General features: G+C 31.9%; 1 protein-coding gene across 3 annotated transcripts in view; it reads left to right on the forward strand.

Annotated features, from left to right (window-relative positions):
• KIF2A (kinesin family member 2A) overlaps positions 1-23,781 on the forward strand; it is a 63,873-nt gene that overhangs the window by 33,587 nt on the left and 6,505 nt on the right. Inside the window, exons 2-18 of one of the 3 annotated variants that reach the window (XM_074358871.1) lie at positions 3,294-3,388; positions 3,782-3,901; positions 5,671-5,725; positions 6,914-7,036; positions 7,598-7,698; positions 9,327-9,422; positions 11,102-11,156; positions 11,541-11,703; positions 13,818-13,908; positions 14,008-14,071; positions 14,623-14,714; positions 15,089-15,231; positions 15,554-15,758; positions 16,694-16,804; positions 17,821-17,888; positions 20,952-21,065; positions 21,959-22,109. In XM_074358871.1, the coding sequence (XP_074214972.1) occupies positions 3,294-3,388; positions 3,782-3,901; positions 5,671-5,725; positions 6,914-7,036; positions 7,598-7,698; positions 9,327-9,422; positions 11,102-11,156; positions 11,541-11,703; positions 13,818-13,908; positions 14,008-14,071; positions 14,623-14,714; positions 15,089-15,231; positions 15,554-15,758; positions 16,694-16,804; positions 17,821-17,888; positions 20,952-21,065; positions 21,959-22,109 (1,847 nt within the window). The remainder of the gene's footprint in view (positions 1-3,293; positions 3,389-3,781; positions 3,902-5,670; positions 5,726-6,913; positions 7,037-7,597; positions 7,699-9,326; positions 9,423-11,101; positions 11,157-11,540; positions 11,704-13,817; positions 13,909-14,007; positions 14,072-14,622; positions 14,715-15,088; positions 15,232-15,553; positions 15,759-16,693; positions 16,805-17,820; positions 17,889-20,951; positions 21,066-21,958; positions 22,110-23,781) is intronic. The other 2 variants (XM_074358863.1, XM_074358856.1) reach the window with 2 other exon arrangements.

Below are 23,781 nucleotides of genomic sequence, written 5' to 3' on the forward strand. Positions count from 1 at the left end.
GTCTCTCGCTTATTCATATCCTGTGGCAACAATATGTATACACACTGCTTAGATCTCACTTTGAGAAAAAACTTCTGCTTCAGGGAGTGCTTTTGAGCTGAGGCTTTGCATTTCCTGAGAAACCTCCAGCCAGTGACTGAGCATGGTGTGAGTTCTAGGGTATTTCCACTTTGGCCCAGCGTGGGCCTCCTCTAATGGGCATCTTTGCTCAGGAACTCCCTGATGTGTTGGCCAAGCTGTCAGATCTGCATCGAGGTCTGAGGCTTTCTCTGCTCAGTCCTGCTTTGTATTTCCTTTCCTTCACAGACTTCAGATCTGTATTGTGGTCTGAAAGTTTTCCATGCCCAGTCCTGTTTCTTCCTCCTATTATCTCTCACAGTAAACCTCTTGTTCTCCTGTCTCAACATCTGCTTCCCAGAGGACCCAGCTGACACTATGTGTACAGGTTATTTACCTAATTTCTGTTCAAATCAGATTTCAGTGAGCATTATCTAATTTCCCTTTTTTAAGCCTCTCCCTTGAATCCTGCCAGTATTTTCCAGCTCATCATTTCCGTCCATCCTCAACACCTGCTTCTCCTCTAATGTCCGTTTATCTGAGTAAATGGCACCACTATTTACTCAGTTGCTTTTATATTTGTCTTTCACATTTCAGTCGTTGACCCACTTAGAACTTTTTGGGGGGAGGGAGAGTATTGCATGAGGTAGGGATCAGTCAGTAGAATTGAGAATTACCATAGTCAAGGAAGGATAAATAAGGTCACAGGTAATGAGGGGTCAGATATGTAGGACTTTGTTATATAGGTCATTAAAAGACCATTGGAAAGATTTTGGCTTCTATTTTGTGTGAGATGGGGAGACACTGGAAGATTTTGAGCAAAGGAGTAGTGTAATCTGACTTAGTTTTTATCAAGAATGTTTAGGTTGTTCTATGGAGACTCGACAGTATGGCAGGTAGGGTAGAAGCAGACTACTTGGCAGAGAATCGCAGTAATGCAAGATCAAGGCATTGATGGCTTACACCAAGGTGATTGCAGTGAAAACACTAAGAACCAACACAATATCTGGAGGTGTCATCATTTTATTTTGTAAAAGCTCCTTAGGAGTTTCTGGTGCATAATCAGGGTTAAGACTCTATGCTATTATGGTTTATACATTTTTACAGGGACATTTGGGATTTAAGCCACACACACTTCTTCATCAGCTTAATTTAGGGGAGTTAAGAAGCGTAGTGATAATAGCATGTGCTTTTGTATCTAAGGTTAAAATCCGTGCTAGTTATTAGCTGTGTAATGGTGAGCTTCAGTTTCCTCATTTTATAAAGGAAGATACCTACTTCATAGGTATGTTATATTAAATGAACCAATGAGCTGGTCTTTGACCTATATTAAAAAAGTAGTAACTTAAAGAAGGGTATGACTTATCATATTGGAAAAAAATTTCAATTGATAATGCTCAGTTTTGGTGAAGATTTGGAGAAATAGGTCCCATTGTTGGTGGGAATATAAATGGAAGGCAGTTTTCAAATATCTATCAAAATTTCAATTTCTTTGACCCATTCTGCCTTCAACAGTTTTATTTATGAAAACATTCAAACTTATGTACAGATAACAAAGAACAACATCTTTTAATGGCAAACGTTTGGAAACAAATTACTCTTGGTAAAGGAGTAAACTGTGATGCATTCCTTTTATGGTATGCTGTGCAGTTGTTAAAATTAATGTCAGGCTTTAATGCTGTCATGGAAAGATTGCCAGTATATATTCAGTTTTTAAAGGAGCATCAGTATGTTGCTTGAGAGTATGTACTTAAATCTTCAGTATTTGAATTTTTAACAAGATTATTTATTTATTCAAATTTTATATGAGCCCATATAGAAAAGTAGTGATTGACAGTAAGTTCATACATAAATAATACTTAGAAAATTATTAGTATTCATATTTTCTTTAAAGATATTATATGCTTTGTTATTATAATATTCTTTGTTTTATGTATTATGTCTTTTTTAAAAGATATTTAAAGAACTATAAGTTATTCTAAGATAAATTATAAATGCCTTGGGGATTTCATTTAGGAAATATATATGAAAATTCCATATGCTTAGCATTTTATTAGATAATATTGAAAGTGCAGATATATAATGAATAGTCTCTGTCCTTACTTGGTTAGTAATCAAATGGGTAGGTAAGATGAAAACAGATGAAAGAAGTTAAAAAAAATATATATATATACACACACATGCATATACTTATACTTGTGTATGGGGTGTGTGTGTGTGTGTGTAAACCTATTGATCTACTTCTAGGAATTTGTCTCAAAGACAAATGATGCTTGATAACAAGTGCATAATAACAAATGTGCAGTAGTATTTATTGCAGTGTTTATAATAGTAAAAAGTTGCAGATAACCGAAGTGACCACCAATAGGTATTAAATAAGTTGTGATAAACATAATGTAATATAATATCTGATAATAACTGTTAATGAAAAAGAATATGAAAATGAATATATGGTATGTATATGCATGACTGGAACATTGTGCTGTATACCAGAAATTGACACATAACTGACTATACTTCAATAAAAAAAAATGGAATGTTATGTAAAAATGTAAAATAATGATTTATATCTATAGTTATTAGCAGGTAAGATCCATAGTCTATTAGGAGAGAGAAAAGTTTAAGATATATATAATGTCTACTCTCTATAGACGGTAAATACTGGAATCGTCAGAGAAAGTAAGGGGTAGAATAGATTTGAATAGGCAACATGAAGAAAGAGAACATTTTAGACTAGTGTTTCCCAGACTTCTTGAACTCAGAATCCTTTCCTTAATTTTAAAACAATATCATCAATTTGTACATTATGTGATAGTGAAATTTAAGAAAAAAGTATTTTATATCAGTATAGTATTAAAAAATGCTTTATGAATTTTTGTTGTGTTTTCCAGAATTAGTATTGGCTCAGAAAAACTTTCTAAGGATTAGAATTGTTTTAATAGTACAAAATTTCAGGCATTCCATGCCACTGTTTAACCACTTTTCATGTATGCTGAAAATAAAACTTTCAGTCTAATCCAATTTCTTGAGTTCCTGGTCTTGACAAGTGGCAAATTGATGTTATGTTTCCATAGGCAAAGGTGTGTTCCATAATCCTGAGAATCTGTGGAAGTCTCTTGTAAGAAAAGTAGTATCATAGTCTTTTAAGTTTGTAAATTATAAAATTGTTTTTTGACAGAGTTTAGGAACACCGTAATTCATGGCATTTAATAAGTGTATATTTTATTACCATTTAGGCCGAATACATCAAGCAATGGTAACATCTTTAAATGAAGATAATGAAAGTGTAACTGTTGAATGGATAGAAAATGGAGATACAAAAGGCAAAGAGGTATGATCACTAGGTTAAATTTTATTTCTAATCTTATAATCAAGATTTTGAATATAGAACAAAATAGAAAGTAAATAATTTTAATATAGTGCATGTACTCCTTATCATTCCTTGAAAAACTTTCAAATGATTAAAAAATTTCTCTCAAAGAAAGGTAGATTCCTCCTGCATATCTTATGTGATTGAACATACAATCAAGATTGCGAAGTTCTACCTTAAGGGAGATTCTTTAAAATATATGTGGGTTATAATTCTAGATAATCTAATTTTCAAGATAATATCACTCATTAGGCTGAAATTGTTTAACATTTCATAAACAACATACATTTAATTGAAAAATGAAAGGTTAATTGTCAAAATGTGCTCTCAAAATATATGCATCTTTAAAAACAGATTGACCTGGAAAGCATCTTTTCACTTAACCCTGACCTTGTACCTGATGAAGAAATTGAACCCAGTCCAGAAACACCCCCACCTCCAACCTCTTCAGCCAAAGTAAACAAAATTGTAAAGGTTAGTGATGCAAATTCAGAGCAGGGTTTGTGTGTGTGTATTTTGGTTTGAAATGGACAGGCTGTGAAGAATATGTTTATGTATCAGTTTGTTTTTTTTAAAAACCCTTAATTCTTTCTGTCATCTACACATATTCAAAGATTGAAAGTTGTCTAATTTATAGTTTTGACATTAGGTAAGATCTTAGAAATTACATGCCTGATCAGGATTGTTTTCTGAGACTAAGTTTCTTAGGAGACATGGGTCAAAGCCATTTTGCTTATTAGCATTTATTGAATGAATCCATATAACTTGGAAGGCATGTTATTTTTATTATTTTAAAAGATAATTCCTGTTTTTTTCTATCAAAATGTCTCACTGTTAAAACTTTGTATCAAAATACAATTCTTTTTAAAATCAAGTAGTCCCTCAAAGTTAAGTCTGTAGTTTTTTTGTATTCAGAAATTCCTCTACATTGTTTTTATCTTCTAAAAAAATAAATGTGACATGACTATAGCCCTATAGGAATTTGTTATCTTACAGGAAAGACATACATAAGCATTTAAATATAACATGATAGAAACTCAATAATATCAACAAAACATTGCTTTTTAAACCATGCATATGAACTTAGAGTAGATTTTCGATTCATTTAATTTCAGCATATTGAGAGTCACTGCTTAGAAAGATCATTCATTAATACTTGTAAACAGACTGTTTTTCATATTTGGCTTTTCAACCTTCAAGGATCTTCGCAGTTTATCTTTCTTGGTATATCATGAAAAACTTCTGCTGTGCATTAGAATCACTTGGGAATTTTTTATAATACTGATTCCTAGGCCCACTCCCAAGCATTCAGTTTTATTTTCTCTAACGGGAAGCCCTAGAATAGCTTTTTAATAATATCCATCTGATTTGAATGTGCAGTTAGCATTGAGAACCGTTGTATTATTTGCTACCTTTTTAGAAAAAGTTTTTTGGAGGGCGGGTAATTAGATTTATTTATTCATTATTTATATTTATTTATATTTAACGGAGGTACTGGGAATTGAACCCAGAACCTCGTGCGTGCTAAGCACATACTCTACCACTGAGCTTTACCCTCCCTTCTTAATACCTTTTTTTTGAATAAAATGAAGTCTTGGTAAATAAATAATAGGACCAAAAATTTGCTGTCCTAATCTATGCTGTGTTGAAGTCTTTGAAAGTCTAGTGAAACCTTTTAATAAACCTGACAGTGTGCATTTTATAGTAGTTTGATGTTTCAGTTTAAATGAGCTGTAAGTTGTCTAAAACTAGTATTTTATTAATTAAATTCGACATTCAAAGATGAAATGTATGGTTTTGGCAGGATAGTATGATAATTAAAAAACATACACTTTAATGGGATTACTTAACCTCTCTGCTTCAGTTTCCTCATCTATGAAACCAGGATAACAATAATAATGATCTCATAACATTGTTGTGAAGATTAAATGTATTAATACAGTCCTTAGAACAATGCCTGGTTAAAGTTCTTAGAGCAGTGCCTGTTCATATTAATTCCTGAATATTTTGGGGCAGTGGTAGGATACTCATAGAAAGAAACTTAGATATTGATTGCATTAGTGGTAATTCATAGAAGGTTATTTACACTTTTTTTTTCCATTTATTTTTTCCTTCTTTTCTATTTAGTTTTATATTATTGTGTGTCTAACTACTGTTTGTTTAATTAAAAAAGCTGATTATGATAGACATATATATATGAGGAGTAAAGAGAGAAAGTGAAATGAACATTTTCTGTTTTGTAGAATCGACGGACTGTGGCTTCTGTTAAGAATGATCCTCCTCCAAGAGATAATAGAGGTAAAAATAAAAATTTACCTATTAATTTTGCCTACGGCCCTGACAAGGTGAATCAAAAGTAAACATTAGCCTTGACATTATTTATTTAAACTTTACATGGCTGATTTTAAGATCGGTATATTGATTTCCCAACACAACAGTGCCAGTGATACCAAAAAATGATTTATAAAGGTATGTGATGAATATGAAATTGCACGATATATGTAATTTTAATTCATCCTATTTAACCAGTAATTTTGCAGATTTGAAGAGAATATTATGAGAAAGAAAGGAATGGGGAGGAAGTCCGTTAATTGATTTCAAAAGGGTAAATTTAATCATTGTGACATTTTTACATGATTTTCTGGCTGACAGATTTTCAGAAAGGGTCATGGGTTACTTTGGAGTTAGCTGAAGACAAGTTGGACCAGGTATAAATTGTAGTTAATTGCAGGTCTCTCATATGTTTTCAGCTGGGTGATATAAAGTATAGTTAATTTCTTTTCTACTATTCAGCAATTCAGAATGGTCCTTCCTAATAGTGATGTTTCTCTGCATGTATGGATGGTGAGACAGGACGGGCATAGGTATTGGAGAGGAGATTGAAGGTAGAGGGAGAATCCAGCACTTGAAGCACTATCCTTTGAGCCTTGTGAAAATTTATATTTCTTTGTAAAATGTGGTATTTATATTTAACTTAATATTCCTTTATAGACTTTTGTAACTTTCATAGTGGGAAATTCTCCGTTCAGGATTTGCATATTTGAGGAGCAAAGAATGGAATTTGGAATACAGGGAGGGTTGAAGGACTTAAGTTTTTACTTTCTGTATTTCTGAATTGTGTAAGTTTTAAAAAATGAGAATGCATATAAAATACATATTTTGCACACTTTTGATTTTTAAATGATTATTTAAAATCAAGCTTGGCTTTGGTTGTTATATAAATTACTCAGATTGAGTTTTGTAGCTACAGTTACATTGGTAAAACCTAAGTCTGCACATGTTACTTGGAAAACCTCTTAGTTTGTCAGTTTACTGAACAGAATTGATTATTATATATTTTGTTTATACACACATAAGTAGAGAACCTGGCAGTTTACTAATGCAACTTTTAAGGATCAATTCTTTTTAGATATCTCTGTTCCTCTTACCAGGGTTTAACTTTACTAATTTTTTGTTCTGAATTTTAAAATTTTGTGTCACTTACAGTGGTTGGTTCTGCACGTGCACGGCCTAGTCAACTTCCTGAACAGTCGTCTTCTGCACAACAGAATGGTAGTGTTTCAGATATATCTCCAGTTCAAGCTGCAAAAAAGGAATTTGGACCCCCTTGTATGTAAATCATATATCAAGGATTCAGTCATTTTAGGCATACATGTATTCTCTCTTGGTCCACCTTATAAGTCCCCAAATGGTAAAGAGTATAATTTTTAATTGCAAACTTGATTGCAGATTTTTACCACTGTGGAAAACTTTTTTGCTTGTTAGTTTAGTTTGTTATTTTGGAGAAAAAAATTTATAAATATAAAACTATAACAGTGTTTCAGTTGCTTTGGATTTAAAATTCTGGCCAGATAATAATTTGACAGATGTTGTAGAAGAAATTCTTAGGCTTCTTGATCCTTTCCAATTCAAAGATCTTTGATTCCAAACCAAGAGATGACATGTATCAATTTGTTAGAGTCATTTTTCTTGACTCTTATTTGTGTATTGTCCTGTTCCTAGTTTTGTTAAAGCAGCTCATAAGTAAAATTTACATATTTGGTATAGGCATGTTTTGTCACTGTGTACCTTTTTTGGTATATGTGGTAAAATTTGACATAAAAATTTTTTGTGTAAATACAGTACTCTAAAAAGGAAACTATACTTCTATAGCTCATCTATTTCTTTCAGCACGTAGAAAATCTAATTGTGTGAAAGAAGTAGAGAAATTACAGGAAAAACGAGAAAAAAGGAGACTTCAACAGCAAGAACTTAGAGAAAAAAGAGCCCAGGTTTGTAAAAGAAACATATTTTGTTTATGCACCAAGGATTTGACTGTGCCAGTGAAAGTGATTAGCTTATGAAAAAGTAATTAGGCATTCATTTAAAGATTTCAGTATAATTCCTTAAACTGATATTAAGAAATAACTAACAGATGCTTGGGAAAATAAGTTATCTATCATAACAGATTTTTACTCCATGTGCTTTTCAAGTTTTAGTGGATATGAGTTAGTCCTAAATCTTAGTCCATTTTAAATAATAAGCCACTGTGTTACAGAATTCTAATGGATGTATTATGACATCAAGAATAATAAGATTTTGATATTTTAAAAACATCTAAAAATACATTCAGAAGAATATCCAATTAAAATGCATGGTTATACTATAAATTTTATTATTGTTTTTCCATGATTAATAAGTTCAACATATCACAATGAAAGAGTGGAAATTCCTTGTGTTTTGATTTATACTACATGTTGAGAATGTAGCTCTGTAGTGCCGCTCTCATGTTCCCTTAGGGGGTAGCAAAACTTTATTAGCAGTGGAAAAATTGTGTAGAAGACTGGTCTTCTATCTCTTTATGGGTCTTCACATGTTAAAAATTCTGCTGTTGTAAACATAATTCCTCCATTGTACTTGTATTGTGTCTATTATATTCTCAGAACTTGTTTCCTGTAATAAAACATCAGGATTGTTTTCTTACTTAGGAGTATGTTCAAATGCCCTTAATCATAAAGATGTAGTGCCGTGGAACTGTGGAATCAGTATAATATTCAACCTAAATAAATCAGCTTGTATCTGAAAGTGACCTGAGAATGACCAGTTGGGTTTTGAAAAATAATAAAACAAATAGATCTACTGGTACTTAACACATGCCACCTACTGTTTTCTGTGGGTACTTCATAATATTTTTACGTCTCTGTGACCTCTTAATTCTTACTTTATATTCTGCTTCTCAGTTGACATAGTTGGTATTATTCCTTAGAAGGCAGTTTTGAAGCAAAAAAGTAGATTACAGTCAGTATTCAATAATTTGAATTTTAAAGATTTTTTAAATTATCTTGCCTTCTGATTCCTTTAAATTCTGTGTCCTACTATCCTATTGGGGCAGTTTTATACCATATCTTAGTTTTTTTTTATAGAGTCAATAAAAATAGTAAGTGAACGTAAAAGAATCCATATTTCTGCTTTGTTAAAACACGGAATTCGGATTTGGGGAGAAGAATATGATTAAATCTGTTTTTCCTAAGAATTTACACTTTTCTAGAGTTTTTTTATTCATGTTTGGGTTGAGCAGTATTTCTCTTCTGCTCAATTTTCTAGGATAATTAAGTTATGTATATAACAAATGAATTTTTGAAATAGGTTAAGTGTGGCTTTAATAAGGAGTGTTTCATTTGGAGCTAACAATGCATTTAGACTAAAGAATTGTTTTTAATATGAAAGCGATTCCTGGGTATATTATTAATCCTGAACTCAAACTATATCATATCTCCAGTTAAAGTTTGGGCTTGGCTGTGACAAAGGGCACAATCTGTTAGTTTTAATTTTAATTTTCAAACCATGTGTAACATAAATGCAGCAAATACCACAGTATTATAATTATAATAAATGATGAATTCCCTTTGTCTTCTTACAGGATGTTGATGCTACAAACCCAAATTATGAAATTATGTGTATGATCAGAGACTTTAGAGGAAGTTTGGATTATAGACCATTAACAACAGCAGATCCTGTAAGATTCTTTAAACCATTGGTCTGGAACTTTTTATGCTATAAATAAAAATATGTTTGATAGCCACTGAATTATTACTGTATTTAACTCTATAATTTTTCCTCTCTTTATGGGTGTTCATTTTCCATATTTTACAAAGGAAAATCAAGAAAATGATCCACCTTTACACTTATCTCCCGTAACTTGACATATTAGACATGCTTCCCCAAAATATACCCATTTCAATGCACAGCCTCCATGTCCTTGGTAGTGCAGAGCAACAGTCAAGGAGTGATGTCAGAAGATGCAGCTTCCTTTCTGACCATCACTTAGACGTTTATCTCAATCCCAAGCTTATATCCTCTTTGACATGGGCTATAGATCCCAGTATCATTCCAGTTTACTACTAGTTAATTTGTTATTTTTAAATAAATGTTATTCTGGCTTTTAGCAGTAAGTAATGGTTGTTGAGAACTGCTATAGACCAGAAATCTAGTGCTTGAAAAATGTTCTACTATCTTATTATACAACTTCTTTCCTATTGAAGAATGAGTATTTGTTGGATAGAAAAAATACTTTTGTAATTTGTATATATGAAAAATAATCCATCTGATGTAACATATACAGAATGTATTGTGTATTGGGTGCACACACACAAACACAAAATACATTTGTGTTGGGCAGATGTATAGGATTTGGTAGAGTAGTTTTTAATATTTGCAACTCATACATTTTAGTCCTTGCTGTTCCTCCATTTGTTTAACGCACTATATCTGAGTTCATATTTTGGGGCAGGGATTGGCAAACTTTTTCAGAAAAGGGCCTGATATTTTTGGCTTTGTGACCCATATGGTCTTTGTTACAGCTGCTCAATTCTGCCTTTGCAGCATGAAAAGCAGCCATAGACAATACATTAATGAATGGGTGCGACTGTTTCAGTGAAACTTCACAAAAGCAGGTAGTGGGCTGGATTAGGCTTTCAGGCCATCCTTTGCCAATTCCTGCTTTATGTTAAATATCATTACAAAGCAAGTATTGGGAATACAAATTGTATGAAAAAATATTTATGTCAGAATTGGCATATTATAAAACTGTTTAAATTATTTTGGTTAATAATCTTCTGTCGGAAGGGTATATAGCTCAAGTGGTAGAGCACATGCTTAGCATACACAAGGTCCTGGGTTCAATCCCCAGTACCTCCTCTAAAAAATAAATAAATAAACAAACCTAATTGCCTCCCCTTCCAAAAAAAATGTTTTTAAATAATAATCTTCTGGGATTCATGTTTCTTATATATAGCTAGTTAACTTTGCTAACAACTTTCCCTATAATCAACCTGAAAATATGCTACTTGGTGGGAAATTTTACTTTTGTTGTATACAGCACATCTTGAAATGAATAAGACACCTTCTTAACATGAACCTAATTGCTACTAAGAATGATAGTGCTGTCTATGAAGTTATTTCTTAATGGTTTACCATATGACAAAATAAGCAAGTTTCAATTATACTTAGAATTTTTGAAGTAATTGTGTCTAATGACTATTAAACTTTGTGCAAAGTAATTTGTTTCTTAAGCTTACTTATCCTGTTTATGCTTTGCATAAATTTCTAAAACCTCAGGAGGAAATATTGCATAATTGACTTTTCAGTGTTTTATATACCATTGATAATCACTGAAAAAAAATATTTTACTTTTAGATTGATGAACATAGGATATGTGTTTGTGTGAGAAAACGACCACTCAATAAAAAAGGTATGCTTATTGAGCTCTAATTAAGGGTTGATTTTTGTCCTATTTGTAATTTATTTTAATAATAGCTGAAATCAGATTGGTTTAGAAGAGTTTAGTGTAAATCATTTCTATTGTACCTAACCATTATGCAGATTTCTGTGGTTAGGTGTGTTGATTTGTTATTGCTCTGTGAATGTTTGCCATTCCTCTGGGCTTCACAGAAATCTTGATTTTTTTTTCCTCTGTTGTTGAAATATTGTTATTGAATGGCATATTTGTGGGATATTTATATTTACAGGGACTTAACTACTTTTATCTAAATTCTTAACTACTTAAAATAATTTTTGTGCAGTAATTCAAATGCTTTGCAGATTACTGGGCATTGGTTTTCATTTATTCTTTCAGAAACTCAAATGAAAGATCTTGATGTAATCACAATCCCTAGTAAAGATGTTGTGATGGTACATGAACCAAAACAAAAAGTAGATTTAACAAGGTACCTAGAAAACCAAACATTTCGTTTTGATTATGCCTTTGATGACTCAGCTCCTAATGAAATGGTTTACAGGTAGGTAAATGTGTTTTAAATTAGAATTTTGTTCTTATACTGTGTGTTCATCACCACTCCACATCTTACATTGATCTTGACCTCTCTCCAGAGGTTTAATGTTCTTTTTTTGCCTTGAGTTTAAACAAAGAAGAATATGTAATAAACACTACAATGAATATTCATACTTGTTCTTGTTAATGTTCCCCAAATCAGTTTTCATTGCTGATTAACTTATATACTATCTAACACTATGAATGGATAAGAAATTTCTAGAAAATGTTGACATTTTCTGTACCTCTAAAAATGGCATGTGGTTAGTGTAAAGGACTTTTATTTTTTACTTTTTAATCTGTGCACTAGTGAAAAGATTTGAAATATCTGTTATACATTAGTCACTTATTTGTCTTAAGTCTTTATTTAGCATGTACGACCACTTAAGGGAAAACATTTTCTGTAAATCTGCTTGCATTTGTATAATTTTATCACCTTTTTAAACTTTGGAATAGTTTTAGTACATGAAATTCTTGTATGTCCCCTTATTCAACTTCCAAACAACTCATACTTACATGTATTATACATGGGTGCCCCAAATTTTTATCCAAATTTAGATTTTCATACATATTTTGTGAACATTTACTTTTAATTATTTAATAGGTCAGTGTTAACAGCATTGCTGTTTCCTTCTATTTAGAACTGTCTTTTGACAGTTGAATGCTATGTTTCATTGGCCTTTTATTTGTGTAAATATGACTGGAAAACAAAGTTAAAGAGTTAAGAGTGCTAAGAATTAAAGATGTTATAAATAAAATACTAATAAGACAACTCTATTAGTCTTAAGCAAGTAAACTGGGAGTACGGTTGTAAAGAAAAAGAACATGTGAATGCTAGGTAGAAATATTGTCAAGAATTTATTTTAAAAGAGGATTATAAATTGTATTTTTTACCTTTCTGAGAATAGAATCCTCTCCTGCCCCCTCACTACCTTCTCTCCTTTCACTCTTGTCTCATAAAATGTCTGACTTTTATAATCATTTTCAAGAAATCATTATAAATGAAGGTATGTTTCTGTGTGTGTATAGATTTAGTAAACATTTGGTGTTTCATTTTCATCCTGTATTTGTGCTTCTTAACTCTATCAATATTTATTCTATCGCCTTTCTCTTATCCTTAACTTTTATGGATTGAAGAGTTAAGCCTTTTTTGGCCTGATCAGTCTGCAGACTCATTTCTAGTTCTGTTTGACTAGAGCTTTTTTTTGCTGCTTTTGTTCTGTACTCCAATCGTGCCTTTTTAAATAACAATCAACAGAGCTGTATAAAGTGTTCAACGTATATTATTTTGAAGCCTGTCTAAGAAGTAGATTTGTTTTCTATCATACTTTTTAGGGCTGTGCTCAGTGAAGTATTTCTTGTCCCTCTGTATCTTTTTGTTTTACCTCTAGCAGTGATTATACCAATATGTAATTTTTTGGCATCCTTTTACTGAATCAAGACTGTCAATTTAGAACTCAGTGTCTTATAAACATAATTTGTGTTTACTTATTCACATTTGAGTCAATGTACTTGTTTTCTACTTGTTTAGATGGTCTAACGTAATGTGTTTGTAGGATTCTTTTTTCCTCTCAACTTTTCTCTATTGAGATTACCACTCTTGATTCTGTTCTTGTTGAAACTTTTGATACCTTTGTTGAGTTGGGTTGTTTTTGTTTGTGAGGTTTCTTTTGTTTGTTTGCTTGTTTGTTTTTGAGTTTCATCATATATGTCTGTCTTTCTTGTCTGGCTAATATTATCATCTTTTGTCATTATTTTTGAAAACTTTCCTGTTGTGTCCTATGTATGTCTTTAGCTCAGTTGCTGTCAGTTGTTTTTCTCCTGTCCATTATTGTGATCGTTGTTTTTTTGGATTATTGCTTGAAAATATGTTTTAAAGAGCTTTAAGCTATTCTAGGATAGGTGTATTTAAAATTTTCAACAAATCAGTAGGCTCAATTGTGACCTCACAGTTGAGCCCACTGATTTTTTAAAAATCTTGGTGTAAGATTTGCTTGTTAATAACACTTGATATTACTTTTATTTCTTATTTGTTTAATTTAAATGTTAACAGTACATTCTGACATGCATTTTATTTTTAAGGTTTACAGCTAGACCATTAGTGGAAACTATATTTGAAAGGGGAATGGCTACATGCTTTGCTTATGGGCAGACTGGAAGTGGAAAAACTCATGTAAGTAATTCATTACAGTTATGTCCTGGTATGAAGCTGGTTTATTTTCCTTATAGCTTAATTCTAAGACCTAAATTCTTTTTTCTTTTTAAAATATAGACAATGGGAGGTGACTTTTCAGGAAAGAACCAAGATTGTTCTAAAGGAATTTATGCATTAGCAGGTAGTAGGTCCTTTTTGAATTTCATTTGTAATATTCTTCTTGAATATTATTCAGGTGACTTGGAAATAAGATTTGGAAGTTTCATCCAGAATTTAAGGGTAACCATAATGCTATACTTAAAATGTATTATGTCAGTTTTTGCTTATCTGACTGCTTAAGAACTATGTTTTTTGGGCAGGAATCTTAATTGTGTCATTGTAATCTGGCACATTGTGGGAGCTTAGTGTTTGTTGTCAAATAACTGATTTGTTGGAAATTTCCATTTGGTATGATTATGAGAGTGACCTTATTATGACCGTCTATAATTTTAAGCTGTTTGTAAAGTAGTAGTAGTCTTTTGTTGAATATGAAGGAGAGTGACATCTAAACCTTAAATGTAGAAAAACTATTACTACTTTTAAATTGTTTACTTTAATCTTCATTTTTATTATTGATATTATCATTCTAAGTAAATATTAAACTGAGTCCTCTAAAAATAGAAAACTTGAATTGCTTTTTAAAAACAGTATTTGTTAAATCTTAATAAGTTTTCTCTATGAAATTTTTGACAGCTCGAGATGTTTTTTTAATGCTAAAGAAGCCAAACTATAAGAAGTTGGAACTTCAAGTGTATGCAACCTTTTTTGAAATTTATAGTGGAAAGGTAAGTGGAAACTTAAAAATAATTTTTTTTAGTTTTTTGAATTGTGGTTAAAAGATACGTAATGTGAAATTTATCATTTTAACCATTTTTAAGTGTACAAATTCAGCAAAATTAAGTACATTCACATAGTTGTGCAACCATTGTCTCCACATAATTGCTATATGTATTTGGAATAGTATGTTAAAATTTTGTGTATGAGTTTTTTTTAAAGATTCCCTTTGAAACTCTTTAACTTCAGTATTGAGCATTATTGTCCTAATAATAATTATTTAAATTACTAGAATTCTCTGAAGTAGTTTTCAGACTCTAAATGACTTTTTTATTGAACAATCCCTTTTTTTTTAAGCTAGTTTTTTTAATTTGATTTTTTTAAGGTGTTTGACTTGCTAAATAGGAAAACAAAATTAAGAGTGCTCGAAGATGGAAAACAGCAGGTTCAAGTGGTGGGATTACAGGAACGGGAGGTCAAATGTGTTGAAGATGTACTGAAACTCATTGACATAGGCAACAGTTGCAGGTAACTCTCATTTTAGTTAAGAAAGGGGAACTTAATTTCATAATCAGTTTTAGATACTTCGGGTATAGCATAAAATCAAAGCAAGTTTGTTACTCATTGTGTCTTAGAGGTAAAAATCATTGTTCATAAAAACTTTCAGTGTGTGCCAGATTAAACTGTATGAATTTCGTTATGTTTAAGTGTTAACGCAAAATGTCTCTCCTTTAATGTTTAAAAGATGAAAACTAGATTTTTAAAATTCTTTGTTTTCTAAATGAAAATACTGTTTGAACATATAAATTGAACTTTTTAACCTATCAGAATTTCCTTAATCACTTTGTAGAACATCCGGTCAAACATCTGCTAATGCACATTCATCTCGGAGCCATGCAGTGTTTCAGATTATTCTTAGAAGAAAGGGAAAACTACATGGCAAATTTTCTCTTATTGATTTGGCTGGAAATGAAAGAGGAGCTGATACTTCCAGTGCAGACAGGCAAACCAGGCTTGAAGGTGCTGAAATTAATAAAAGCCTTTTAGCACTCAAGGTAAATAAAATGCATTTAATTGTGAAAGTCTTTCAGTTGTGACTCTAATGTTATTTATTCAGCTGTAAACTGGTAGTACTTGTTTTGTGTAGTTAGTAAGTTATCAAAATTTAGTCATTTGTATTTGCAGTTATAGATTTATATTGCACCCAGGAAAATTTTTTATGTATATTAATTACTCTTTTTAGGGTGGATAAAGATTTCTTAGTTGGCAGGCCAATTCTGAGACTCCAGAGGGCTTTAGTCTTTTTTCTTTGAGGAGAGCAAGGAACCACAAAACTAAGCTAAGAAAGTTTCTGTGAAAAATGTGGAAAAAGTTAGTCCAGTATAATGTCTCTTCCTTGACTAGAAAAGCAAAGGTTGGCAGCACTGCAAGAAAGCATCCTGTATTTTTTCTTTTGTGGTACCTTTTTGCAGTTATCCTACTGCCTGTCACTGCTAAACGTTACTCATAATCTCCAGAACAATCTTTTGGAATAATAAAGTAGTTTGTTGGTTTTGGTTTTAGTTTTAGTTTTAGTTTTTGTTATTAATTTCATTTTCTTGAATTAAGGTTTATGGGAACATCTTTACTATGCTATCAACCTCTTAGTAGAATTTTAAGAGCTGATCAGGTCTTAAATGTTAGGGTTATAGTAAGAGATCTTTTAAATATGTTCTTTAAGATTACTCTTTATAAACAACAAAGTCCTACTGTATAGCACAGGGAACTATATTCAGTAGCTTGTAATAACCTATAATGAAAAAGAATATATATATAATTTATTTGTATATGTATGTGTGTGTGTGTGTGTGTGTGTGTATGGATAAATGAATCACTATGCTGTACCAGGGACTAACACAGCATTGTAAATCAACTATACTTCAAACAAACAAACAAAAAGATTACTCTTTATAAGAAGCCTAATCTGTGAAACTTGCTTTTAAATTTTCAGGAGTGCATCAGAGCCTTAGGTAGAAATAAACCTCATACTCCTTTCCGAGCAAGTAAACTCACTCAGGTGTTAAGAGATTCATTCATAGGTGAAAACTCTCGTACCTGCATGGTAAGTTTATGTTTGTTTTGTTTTAATCCTAAGTGAATTATTATATAGTATCTATGGGAAAACTATAAAATACATTAATGACAGTCATTTAAATTCTTTTATTGTGAGAGATACAGTGACACTCAGTATGTAGTTTCTGCCAGTCTGATAGAATAATATTGCAGTGTAAATGCATTCTACTAATTCCAGCATCTGAGTCTTCTTGAGGTTGATTTCCATTGATTACTGTTTTCCTTGAGTATTGGTCACACTTTTCTATTTCTTTGTTTGTCTAGTAATTTGGGATTATATAATTTTCATTATGAATATCTTATAGACACTTTGGATTCTGTTATGTTCTTCTAAAGATTATTGATTTTTTTGTTGTTGTTTTAGGAAGAAGTTAATATAGCTGAACTTGTCTCCCTTGCTGTGGGCAGCACCTGACATTGAAATCTCTGTTTAGCTCTTTTAGACTTAGCTTTGTTTCTTGAAGTCAACTTTGTATACTTTTAGTTCAGCGGTCAGCCAGAGATGTGGGTAGTATATATGTAGAATTTGAGTTTCTCTCTCTGTGGTGATTTCTTTTCTGGGACCAACTTCACTTCCCAGCTGCTGTGGTGCTCACTTCTAAACTCTGCCCTTTAGTTTATTAACCAGTGAAATTCCAGGTTACTAAGGAAGTTTTAGTTCTATGTGATAGCAACAGGGTTTGCCCTTAGGCAAAAAAAAAGTTATTAGAAGAGAGGGTTACACAGTCACTCAGTGTTACTCCCTTCTTTTAGGTGTTGACCTCCATTTTCTGCCTGATGTTTGATCATTTTCTGGTGCTGTCAGAGTTGTTTATATTTTAACTGGAGTTTATAATTACTGTCTGATTATGGGTATAAGGTAGTGAATTATTGTGGAGTTTAGATCCTAATAAATCTTTTTTTTAGATAAGCATATTAACATTAGACCTTAATGAGCTATATGTTAATATTACTGTCATCATCATTTATAACATTTTCTTTATCTTTTGCATTTTTCCCTCATAGATTGCCACAATCTCTCCAGGAATGGCATCCTGTGAAAATACTCTCAATACATTAAGATATGCAAATAGGTATGAGAAATGATTATTTATCTTGAAATTTGAGGGGAGTATATCAATAAATGGTTTAATTTAATATCTGATAGGGTAAATTTTATTACATTGTTGAGTTTTCAAAAAAATTTGCATGTTATTTGTTGAGATACTAAGAATTGTTTTGTTATGTTCTAAAAATAATTGGGAATCTGTTGTATAATCTGGGAAGACCAGTTACATTTTTATTAGAGTTGGTATTTCTATCCTAGGACAGGATTATATTTTTCCATTTAACCAAGTTATATTTCATAATATTTGACTACATTTAAATCATGCAAATTCTTCCTGTTATATTAAGACACCAAAGTAAGTGAGTATCAGGAGCCAGTCTGTATTTCTTAAATTGTTTTGCTATATGCTGAAAATTATTTCTGATATTGAATGTTACACCTGGGAAACCTAGGGTTTAAGTAGTAATAGCACAGTTCTTCCTGGTGTCCTGCATGGGTTATATTGTATTACTCTTGGCAATAGTGTTACACACTTCAGTAGACAATTGGATTATTACATATGAAAGAACAAAAAGCATTATAGACAAAGCAATTTATTCCTTATAATTATGAAATGCCCTCGGAATTTGGGGTTGTGATGGGCATTTTTATATTTGTTCCAGAGATTTGTCCCCATTGCTCTTGTTTTGAATGACTATATATATAGTCTTAAATTTTTGTTACTACATACTGCATTTGTGATTTTAACTTGGAGATAAAATCCTCTTTGTATTCCATTTCTAGTATAAAGATTCTCTTAATTTTGCTAATAAACACAAGGATTTGTACTATATTTTGTTTTAATAATTATGGAAATTTTATTTTTAATCTTTTGTTAAAATAGGAAATGCATATGCATGCAGAAAAGTACCCAAAACATAAGTGAATAATTTAATAAATGCTTATAAAGTGAAAATTCCTATCGTACACTGAGAAATAGATTTCCAGTCCCCCAGAAAATTCCCAATATGTCCCTTCTTGATCACGAATCCTGAATAACATGCCTAAATCTATTCATCTCTACACCAAGGTAACCATTGTCCTGATTTGTGTGGGAAAATTTTCGTATTTTTTTCTCTCTCTTTTTAAAAATAGTTTTACTACCTATGAATGTATCCCTGAACAATATAGGTAGCTGTATTTGAACTTCACATAAATGAGATCATACCCTTTATTCTTTTATATCTTGCTTGTGCTTCAACTAAAAAGATTTTTAAAAATCATACTAAGAACTGTTGGAAAGTGTAAACTTGTTGACCTTTCACACAAAGATACTAAATGACTTTTTAAAATGTAATGGAACTTTATTTTAAAATTTAATCCCCTTTAAACTTTGAATTAGAGATCCTAGCTACAAACCTTTAGAGTACTTTTAATCAATTTCTGTAATGAACATTTTTGATATTGTGGCATTTTTATCATTAAGTTAAAATGCTTTTTATTTCATAATTGTTCATGGGAGAGATGAGGAATAGCTTTGTATAGTAGAATATTACCATGTTGTAGAATTAAAACCCTCCAGGTCTTCAGACTTCTGGCTGCAAAGGAATCCCCCTAATGTGAAAATACTGTGTCTGGCCATTCCTCTAGTTCATTTTAGGTCCAAGTAAAACATTGTAATTTATTATCATGTAATGTGATTCATTTGCAACCATCTGGGACAAATAATTATGTCTTTTATTTCCATATCTCTAGGAATGAAGATTTTCAACCTTGCTTGATAACTCATTTGAGGAATATAATTCCTGCATATAGTATAGTTTATCTTGGGCAAGTGGGTTTCAAATAGAGGGAAAATGTGGGGCTAATAGAGTGTCTAAATTAGGAGATTCTGAAAGAAATAGATAAGAAATGGGGTTGGGAGTAAAAAGAGTTAGGTCAGTATTAGAAATTCAGGCTTGTCAGCTTGTGCGTAGGTAAGCTTTCCAAAGTGACTATAAAAGATAAAGGGCAGATGAATCCTGTATTGAACCTTTGAAAGCAGGCATTACCAACAGGTCAAAGAAAGATTCCAAGTGGAAGAAATTATTAGTTAGATCTATATGACTACTTTTGACATATAAAAACAGTAATTTCATTTAGTTCATTACCTAAGAGAAGTAATGAGAAAAACAGAAAATATGATTAGATTATTGAAGTGTTTAAATTACTTAAGGTTTGTACTCAATGCTAGGTTTGAACCTCAGTTATACCACATTCTGACTGAATGAACTTGGATGAGATTCTTTTTTGCTCTGAACCAATTTCTCATCTGTAAAGTGGTGATAACAATATCACAAGATTGTCATAATGATTAAATAATATAATGCCTATAAATTACTAATCATAATATCTGACATATAGGAAGTACTTAATAAATACTGCCTACTGTTATGAAATGGAATTGCCCCCAAGAGGACATAGGAAATCACAAAAATTGGGTCAGGAAAACTGTGATTTGGTTAAACATAACTACTGGAGACATTAGCAAAAGGTATTTAAATTCCATTGCTAAAGGCTTTTCTTCACCAAGGTTCTTCATCTGAATCACCAAACACAGAAAATTATTTGAGTAACTTTTTTCTGTTTGTTCCAAGGATACTTCATAGCTAATCCCATTCTAGGTACATAGGAAAGAAGTTAATTCATTATAAACAATGGATGTCATTAGGACTTAATTCTCTTATGTTCTGTTTGGAAAGACGGCAAGAATGTTGAAGACTCACTAATACTAATAAACAGAATATTCATGGTATTGACTACACAAGAAAATTAGATTGAGTGGTCATGTAGTTAAATAAGGGACATTTCAAATTTATGTGATTGTCTAGTTAAACTTCTGGAAAGGATCATGAAAAAAGGAGACTATAGAGTAGTGAATAAGTAGACAGAGAAGTTTGAAAACCTCTTCACATTGATTATTTTTAAAATACTCTATAAATACATTGTCACAACAGTGTTGATCCTTTTCTAAAGAAATTAAACTGAGTACTAAATGAAGACTTGAGATGTGCATTGCTGTCTTTACAAGAACATTTTCTTTTAATTTGTTGCTGTTTTGGTGCTGCAGAGTAAAGGAGTTTGGAATTAGTCCATCAGACATTCCCTTCTCACAGGGTAGTGGCAGTCGCCCTGATCTCTCTCCTTCTTATGAGTATGACGACTTTTCTCCTTCGATTACCAGGTCCACTTCATTCTATACATAAGATGTTTATTTAACAGTTTCTTTTGGATTGTGCTATGTACAGATATTTCATTTATACTTCTTTTGTCCTGAGCCATTTTATTTTTCATTTTCATTTCATTTGGCAGGTGGTGGTTGTACTGCATGATCTTCATTTTTATGTACTTTATTATTTGCTGTAAAATGTTGATTTACAATTCAGGCTTCCTATTTCCCCTCATATTTTTAAGGATGATGTCATCTTTGCATGTTTACCATTGAAAGATAAACTGTCTTATTTAAAATGAGAAGCTTACCTTCCTTCTGTATGCTCTTGTAAACTCCCTTGTCTGCAAGGAAATCATAAGGATCCTCTTGACTTAGAAAAATATATGCTCTCCCAAATGTGTATATTTAAGTATAATGGGTGAACTTTATGATAGAACTATACATCTTATAATCTTTATAGATTAGAAATATAATGTTATATGTAGCTATTTTAATTGAGCATTATAACTGCCAGATCTGCAAAGTGTATTAAACTCTGATTTTTGGCAGTGATCCATGTATTGATCTGGGTACCATTGTTAGCATTTTCCTGTCCATATAATTCAAGTGCAACAATGGTCTCTTAATTATTTTGAAACACTGAATCTATATACTTGTTGATTCTCATTTGTTATGTAAAGTAATTACATTTGAAGTAATTGTAAACTTATACCTAAGTAAATTCCTAAGGTTAAACAGCTAAACATCCCTTTAGTATTTCCACAGATTTCAGTTAGATTTGATCTGGAAAGCTGACATCATCAGTATCAGTGTTAATTGAATTACCTTGTATTGACTAGGTTGATATTTTCTTGTTCCTTTGCATTAGCCTTTGTTAATTTTAGATGCCCCTTATGTGTTTATAGGGTGAAAGAACTGACTGTGGATCCAACTGCTGCTGGTGATGTACGTCCAATAATGCATCATCCACCAAATCAAATTGATGACTTAGAGGCTCAGTGGGGTGTGGGGAGTTCCCCTCAGAGGGATGACCTCAAACTTCTTTGTGAACAAAATGTGAGTGACTTAATTTGGTTGTAATTATCTAATCTTAGTCATTTCATCCATAGTAGTATAGGTGGAAACTACCTAAATCGGCTTAGCAAACTACAGCCTATCGGCCTCCCATCTATTTAAAAATAAAGTTTCATTGAAACATGGCCATGCTTATTTAGAATAGAAGTGACAAAGACTATGGCTCAGAGCCCAAAATATGTGCTGAAGTTTGCTGACCCCTGATCTAAACTATTTTTTTCAGATTTTATACTGATATTAAAATCTGGGGATTTTTTTAAAGTAATGTAGGGAAAAAATAAATTTAAGAATTGTACATACAATGTATCATATATAGAGAGCTTAGAAACAAGATTAACTGTGGATACATGCATATATATTAAAAAAATGCATGAACTATATCAAAAATCAAACATGGCAAAATACTGACATTTGTTAAGTCTGGTTGCTTTCTATATTTTTAAAGTGTTTGGTGATATTTCATAATTTAAAATTTTGATTCCCCCATTATTCAAAAATAATAGGTGCCCATTGCATAAGGACAAAGAGGTATAAAGAAATAAAAAAGCACAAGTAATACACATTTTCACAGTTATTTCACTTATATTGAGTGATATATATAGTTTTGTGTCATTCTTTTCTCTGTAAGAATCCTTAAGTAGCATTTTTTCAAAATGATAAAAGGTAGCACTTATTCGTTGATATCACCTAAATTTATTGCTAGCTGCAATGAGATGTTCTTTGGAAACAGTATACTTAAGTTGATGTTTTTAATAGCAGTCTTCAAAGTCCAAAATATTCTAGAGTAGCAAACGTTTATACTACTTTTTGTTAATGTTTCAAATTACTCTCTAATAATAAAGCAGTTCTCAACCAGGAGTGACTTGTGTGGCCCCTCCTCCCACCCCCAGGAGATGTATGGAGACATTTTTGGTTGTCACAGCTGGGGTGCTGCTGCTAGCGTTGTAGCTGCACATCATGCAATGCATAGGGACAGCCTTCCTCCTCCCAAAAATGTCTGTAGTATTGAAGTTGAGAAACCTGGTTTTTGAACTATTGAAGATAAAGAACTACAAATGAGATCCTGACCTTAGTCTACCCCTGTCTTCAAAAGATTTGAGGGAAACCACAGTTGCTTTTAAAATCCTTAAAGCAAACCTTGCATTGCTCCTAGATACAGCGCCTACCAAAAACATGGAAAACTAGAATAAGATAGCCACTCCCTGTAGCAGATCTCTTCCATTGTATTTTTGCAGCTGTTGTGTCTCTACAGGTCCTTACTACGGAGAAGTTGGCTAGGTGACCAGAACTAATCTGGAGGCTTTAAAGCGTGACATCATGAGTTCTTGCAGCCTCCTCCATATTTGAGAGAGTGTAAATTTCTTTCAACTTTTCCTTCCCCAGGGGACTATCTTGAGATGGTTCAGCATTAGTAGCATTTAGTTGAGTATTGGTGCATGTATACATATTCTTACTGCTATAGTAAGTTTTAATAAGGTAGATTAAAATGGGTTAGTGTTAAGGACATTCCTGGAGATAAAAGTAATACAGGTAGACAAACTAGAGGGTAATCAAGTACGTTAGAACAGAAGTAGCTGTATAGGCAAAAATGGTATTCTGAGTGGGGTGCATGGAAGTGATAGGAACTTGCATAATATCTTGAAGCAAAGGAAAG

Source organism: Camelus bactrianus, chromosome 3 (genome assembly GCF_048773025.1).
Source record: "Camelus bactrianus isolate YW-2024 breed Bactrian camel chromosome 3, ASM4877302v1, whole genome shotgun sequence".
NCBI classification, from domain to species: domain Eukaryota; kingdom Metazoa; phylum Chordata; class Mammalia; order Artiodactyla; family Camelidae; genus Camelus; species Camelus bactrianus.